This window comes from Anomaloglossus baeobatrachus, chromosome 11, assembly GCF_048569485.1.
Source record: "Anomaloglossus baeobatrachus isolate aAnoBae1 chromosome 11, aAnoBae1.hap1, whole genome shotgun sequence".
In the NCBI taxonomy this organism is placed as follows: domain Eukaryota; kingdom Metazoa; phylum Chordata; class Amphibia; order Anura; family Aromobatidae; genus Anomaloglossus; species Anomaloglossus baeobatrachus.
In genome coordinates, this window is record NC_134363.1 from 47433277 (window position 1) to 47439803 (window position 6527).

General features: G+C 49.5%; 1 protein-coding gene across 1 annotated transcript; it reads right to left on the reverse strand.

The window, feature by feature from the left end:
• Positions 1-340: 340 nt before the first annotated feature.
• LOC142256785 (ferritin heavy chain B-like) lies at positions 341-6097 on the reverse strand. Its single transcript, XM_075328676.1, has 4 exons — positions 5840-6097; positions 1365-1511; positions 1125-1250; positions 341-667 (listed from the first exon to the last, which is right to left on the reverse strand). Exons 1-4 carry the CDS (start codon positions 5939-5941, stop codon positions 512-514), a joined length of 531 nt encoding a protein of 176 aa, XP_075184791.1. The 5' UTR covers positions 5942-6097; the 3' UTR covers positions 341-511.
• Positions 6098-6527: the final 430 nt, after the last annotated feature.

A 6527-nucleotide genomic window follows, 5' to 3' on the forward strand; every position in this document is an offset into this window, starting at 1 on the left:
GGAGCGGCACCCCTCCACTGCTGGATTTTTGGACCTGCTATTAAAACGTTTGCAAAGTGTAACCATTTCTCCTGATCGGGGGAAGGGGGGGCAAAATCCACTTCCCTTTAAAACCAAGAGTGCACAGTCAAATTCCTTGTAGGATCATAAAGTTCCTAAATCCATATTATACTTAAAGTTGATAATTGATGGCATCATGAGATTTTGACCTGTATCAACCCATGATTAATTATGAGTGAACTCTAGGTTACAGACATGCCTCTGACCAACTATAAAAATATACTATTTTATTTGAAAGATACATATTTAGGCTACATCTGTAAAAATCCACAACGCAACATTTAGAATGCAGAAAGACTTTATTGGAAAACTTGCCGACAAGCACAGTCACAGCCGCTCAGGTAACAGATCACACAAGGTTTAAAAGAGGTCCAAAACACACGTCAGGGGCAATCATTCCAGGTAGATAAGGAGATGCAGACTGGACCGGTGGCATCCAGGAGGAGACATCTTAGCTGCTCTCTCCCAGGGTGTGCTTGTCAAACAGGTACTCGCCCATGCCGTTCTGGGGTACCCCAAGGCGCTTCAGGTTGGTGATGTAGTCTCCAAGCTGCTTAATAGCCTTCACCTGTTCCTCCAGGTATTCAGATTCCAAGAAGTCACAGAGCTGGAAGAGAAGGGGGCATTATTGATATGCAGGAATTACTAGCCTCATTAAATTCAAGCTGATACAATACATGTCTGTCGTCTGTAAAAAGAGACCCCCTATCTGGGATATTGTAGCCAAGACAAATTTCAATAGGGCCCGGCTACAATACCAAACTGTTACAGCATCAATTCAGAATGAAGTCAGCCATGTATTGCAAATACTGATCTACCCCTTTAAGACATAGGATAGTTTACGAGAAGATTAAGCAAGAATGGAATTTTTTGACAAGTCATAAGCATTTTAAGAACTCAAGAGCAAATATTGAAGTGTGCTGAATAGACATGTCAGAGGATGCACCGCATAACCCAAGAGTTACACAATTGAGGAGTAGAATGAGGAAACAACCACACCCCAAACAGTGTAAGACTTGGGTGGGGCAGTTAACCCTCTAGGTAAGATTTTCATGGACACTTACATGAGGGTCAACTTTGTCAGAGGCCAATTTGTGAAGATCCAGAAGGGCCTGGTTCACGGTCTTCTCCAGCTCCAGGGCGGCCTGCATGGCCTCCAGGGTGTTGGCCCACTCATCCCGGTCAGGTTTCTAAGACAAAATGGTCCTCAATCACTTTGAGATACATGGAAGCTTACAAAAGGACTCAAGACTGAGGAGTAGTTTCTGCATGAGGATGGGGGATGAACACTACAGAAGTCTCACCTTAATGTCCTGGAGGACCACACGTCCCCCACGCTTGTTTTGATACTTCAGGAACTTCTCAGCGTGCTCCCTCTCTTCATGGCTCTGCTCCTTGAAGAACTTGGCCACGTGTTCAAGGGCGACATCATCTCGGTCAAAGTAGAAGGACTGGAATAAAATAAGGACACAAGTTTGTGTTAATCAACCAGCTTGTCTGTAGAGATAAGAAAGGACAAAGTGTAACATAATTGCATCGTTATCACTGTGGGAAGACGACAACTTGTTCTTGGGAACATCTTATCTAGAAGAGGTGTGCAAGGAAATACTGTATTTATTGCTTCACTAAAGACTGATGTGCAATTGCCAAGTGGGGTGAGTATTATTGACCAGCAAAACCCAACAGACCTCACAAAGATGAAGCAGTAGGTCAGGAATGGAGAAGAACCATCAAGCAATAATGTAACAATGTTTACAAAATAGTTCCTTCCATTTGTGAAGTGTAAACAGAAGGCTTGTGATGATCAGATCTCCTCCAGCCCAGGAAATCCTTGTGTAAGCAAAGTGCACAAGACACAGGGGGATCAGGGTTATAGGTAGCTGCAGAACACAGGTGGATCAGGTTTATAGGTAGCTGCAGAACACAGGGGGATCAGGGTTATAGGTAGCTGCAGAACACAGGTGGATCAGGTTTATAGGTAGCTGCAGAACACAGGGGGGGGGGGGAAATCAGGTTTATAGGTAGCTGCAGAACACAGTTGGATCAGGTTTATAGGTAGCTGCAGAACACAGGGGGATCAGGTTTATAGGTAGCTGCAGAACACAGGTTTATAGGTAGCTGCAGAACACAGGGGGGGGGGGATCAGGTTTATAGGTAGCTGCAGAACACAGGGGGGGGGGAATCAGGTTTATAGGTAGCTGCAGAACACAGGGGGATCAGGTTTATAGGTAGCTGCAGAACACAGGTGGATCAGGGTTATAGGTAGCTGCAGAACACAGGTGGATCAGGGTTATAGGTAGCTGCAGAACACAGGTGGATCAGGGTTATAGGTAGCTGCAGAACACAGGTGGATCAGGGTTATAGGTAGCTGCAGAACACAGGTGGATCAGGGTTATAGGTAGCTGCAGAACACAGGTGGATCAGGGTTATAGGTAGCTGCAGAACACAGGTGGATCAGGGTTATAGGTAGCTGCAGAACACAGGTGGATCAGGGTTATAGGTAGCTGCAGAACACAGGTGGATCAGGGTTATAGGTAGCTGCAGAACACAGGGGGGGGAATCAGGTTTATAGGTAGCTGCAGAACACAGGGGGGGGAATCAGGTTTATAGGTAGCTGCAGAACACAGGGGGGGGGGAATCAGGTTTATAGGTAGCTGCAGAACACAGGGGGATCAGGTTTATAGGTAGCTGCAGAACACAGGGGGATCAGGGTTATAGGTAGCTGCAGAACACAGGGGGATCAGGGTTATAGGTAGCTGCAGAACACAGGGGGATCAGGGTTATAGGTAGCTGCAGAACACAGGGGGATCAGGGTTATAGGTAGCTGCAGAACACAGGGGGATCAGGGTTATAGGTAGCTGCAGAACACAGGGGGGGGAATCAGGTTTATAGGTAGCTGCAGAACACAGGGGGGGGAATCAGGTTTATAGGTAGCTGCAGAACACAGGGGGGGGGGAATCAGGTTTATAGGTAGCTGCAGAACACAGGGGGATCAGGTTTATAGGTAGCTGCAGAACACAGGGGGATCAGGGTTATAGGTAGCTGCAGAACACAGGGGGATCAGGGTTATAGGTAGCTGCAGAACACAGGGGGATCAGGGTTATAGGTAGCTGCAGAACACAGGGGGATCAGGGTTATAGGTAGCTGCAGAACACAGGGGGATCAGGGTTATAGGTAGCTGCAGAACACAGGGGGATCAGGGTTATAGGTAGCTGCAGAACACAGGGGGGGGAATCAGGTTTATAGGTAGCTGCAGAACACAGGGGGGGGGGGAATCAGGTTTATAGGTAGCTGCAGAACACAGGGGGATCAGGTTTATAGGTAGCTGCAGAACACAGGGGGGGGGGGAATCAGGTTTATAGGTAGCTGCAGAACACAGGGGGATCAGGTTTATAGGTAGCTGCAGAACACAGGTGGATCAGGGTTATAGGTAGCTGCAGAACACAGGTGGATCAGGGTTATAGGTAGCTGCAGAACACAGGGGGGGGAATCAGGTTTATAGGTAGCTGCAGAACACAGGGGGGGGAATCAGGTTTATAGGTAGCTGCAGAACACAGGGGGGGGGGGAATCAGGTTTATAGGTAGCTGCAGAACACAGGGGGATCAGGTTTATAGGTAGCTGCAGAACACAGGGGGATCAGGGTTATAGGTAGCTGCAGAACACAGGGGGATCAGGGTTATAGGTAGCTGCAGAACACAGGGGGATCAGGGTTATAGGTAGCTGCAGAACACAGGGGGATCAGGGTTATAGGTAGCTGCAGAACACAGGGGGGGGAATCAGGTTTATAGGTAGCTGCAGAACACAGGGGGATCAGGTTTATAGGTAGCTGCAGAACACAGGGGGATCAGGGTTATAGGTAGCTGCAGAACACAGGGGGGGGGGAATCAGGTTTATAGGTAGCTGCAGAACACGGGGGGGGGAATCAGGTTTATAGGTAGCTGCAGAACACAGGGGGATCAGGGTTATAGGTAGCTGCAGAACACAGGGGGATCAGGGTTATAGGTAGCTGCAGAACACAGGTGGATCAGGGTTATAGGTAGCTGCAGAACACAGTTGGATCAGGGTTATAGGTAGCTGCAGAACACAGGGGAATCAGGGTTATAGGTAGCTGCAGAACACAGGGGAATCAGGGTTATAGGTAGCTGCAGAACACAGGGGGATCAGGGTTATAGGTAGCTGCAGAACACAGTTGGATCAGGTTTATAGGTAGCTGCAGAACACAGGGGAATCAGGTTTATAGGTAGCTGCAGAACACAGTTGGATCAGGTTTATAGGTAGCTGCAGAACACAGGGGGGGGGGGGGGAAGATCAGGTTTATAGGTAGCTGCAGAACACAGGGGGGGGGGGGAATCAGGTTTATAGGTAGCTGCAGAACACAGGGGGGGGGGGGGAATCAGGGTTATAGGTAGCTGCAGAACACAGGTGGATCAGGGTTATAGGTAGCTGCAGAACACAGGTGGATCAGGGTTATAGGTAGCTGCAGAACACAGGTGGATCAGGGTTATAGGTAGCTGCAGAACACAGGGGGATCAGGGTTATAGGTAGCTGCAGAACACAGGGGGATCAGGGTTATAGGTAGCTGCAGAACACAGGGGGATCAGGGTTATAGGTAGCTGCAGAACACAGGGGGATCAGGTTTATAGGTAGCTGCAGAACACAGGGGGGGGGGGGAATCAGGTTTATAGGTAGCTGCAGAACACAGGGGGGGGGAATCAGGTTTATAGGTAGCTGCAGAACACAGGTGGATCAGGGTTATAGGTAGCTGCAGAACACAGGTGGATCAGGGTTATAGGTAGCTGCAGAACACAGGTGGATCAGGTTTATAGGTAGCTGCAGAACACAGGTGGATCAGGTTTATAGGTAGCTGCAGAACACAGGTGGATCAGGTTTATAGGTAGCTGCAGAACACAGGGGGGGGGGGAGATCAGGTTTATAGGTAGCTGCAGAACACAAGGTGGGGGGGGGAGATCAGGTTTATAGGTAGCTGCAGAACACGGGGGGGGGGGGGGGGGAGTTCAGGTTTATAGGTAGCTGCAGAACACAGGTGGATCAGGTTTATAGGTAGCTGCAGAACACGGGGGGGGGGGGAGATCAGGTTTATAGGTAGCTGCAGAACACGGGGGGGGGGGGGAGATCAGGTTTATAGGTAGCTGCAGAACACGGGGGGGGGGGGGGGAGATCAGGTTTATAGGTAGCTGCAGAACACAGGGGGGGGGGAAGATCAGGTTTATAGGTAGCTGCAGAACACAGGGGGGGGGGGGGAAGATCAGGTTTATAGGTAGCTGCAGAACACAGGGGGGGGGGGGAAGATCAGGTTTATAGGTAGCTGCAGAACACAGGGGGGGGGGAAGATCAGGTTTATAGGTAGCTGCAGAACACAGGGGGGGGGGGGGAAGATCAGGTTTATAGGTAGCTGCAGAACACAGGGGGGGGGGGGGAAGATCAGGTTTATAGGTAGCTGCAGAACACAGGGGGGGGGGGTAGATCAGGTTTATAGGTAGCTGCAGAACACAGGGGGGGGGGGGGGGAAGATCAGGTTTATAGGTAGCTGCAGAACACAGGGGGGGGGGGGGGTAGATCAGGTTTATAGGCAAGCTGCAGAACACAGGGTGTACACAGAGGTCTGCAAGGATCTGTGAGGGCTAGAAACAATGGAGACTGCAAAAGAAGTACAGAGGAAGGGGAGGAGGACATCACAAGAAGCTGAGGAAGGAGCAGCTCAGCCCTGCACATATGGCCAGATCTGCTGAGGATACAGAAGACAGCGCAGACACTCACCATGGAGAGGTAGGTGTAGGAGGCATAGAGCTCCAGGTTCACCATGCGGTTGATGGCAGCCTCGCAGTCGCGGTTGTAGTTCTGGCGCACCTGGGATTCCATTGCGGTTTCTTGGTGGTTTTGGTGGCGAAAAAGGTTTGCAAAAAAACAAGGTATTGGAGAGGAGAGAGGCTTTGGTCTCCTTGTCCTCTGCGCGTGTTCCGTTCAATCACTGTTGAAGCAAGAACTCTGCTCAGAGTCAGGATCGTCTGATCCGTGCACAATAGAGCCCGGGATTTATAGGCAGGAGTCTGGGGAGTGGAGTGACATCACCTGTCTGCAGCCAATCCCTGCCTGGAGCTGCAGCAGAGATCGGGCGGAGCTTCGGAGTGCACGCTCCTCCACTGCTGATGTCACATTATTTTCCAAAACACATTATAAAATTGCATGAATAGCAATCCCCTAACTTCTCCTTTATGCCATTCCTTACTATTAGTCTTTACAATATTGGCAGCTATTGCCGGGAATCGGATCAGCTGACACAACTCTTTTTCATTAGTCAGTGACCAGTGTATTACCCTGCATTCTGCTGCAGATTTGGAGGCTGAGGATATTGCTATTTCATGTATTATTGTATATACACAATGTATACATTTTTTAGTGCAGAGTTTTCTAAGCTGAAATCTGCAGCATTTCTATATATAAATCC

Coding starts and splice junctions, on each gene's coding strand:
- LOC142256785 (XM_075328676.1), bottom strand. CDS start 5,941: ATGGAATCCCAGGTGCGCCAGAACTACAACCGCGACTGCGAGGCTGCC. Junction 1,251..1,364: donor TGGTCCTCCAGGACATTAAG/GTGAGACTTCTG, acceptor ATTTTGTCTTAG/AAACCTGACCGGGATGAGTG. Junction 668..1,124: donor CTGACAAAGTTGACCCTCAT/GTAAGTGTCCAT, acceptor CTTCTCTTCCAG/CTCTGTGACTTCTTGGAATC.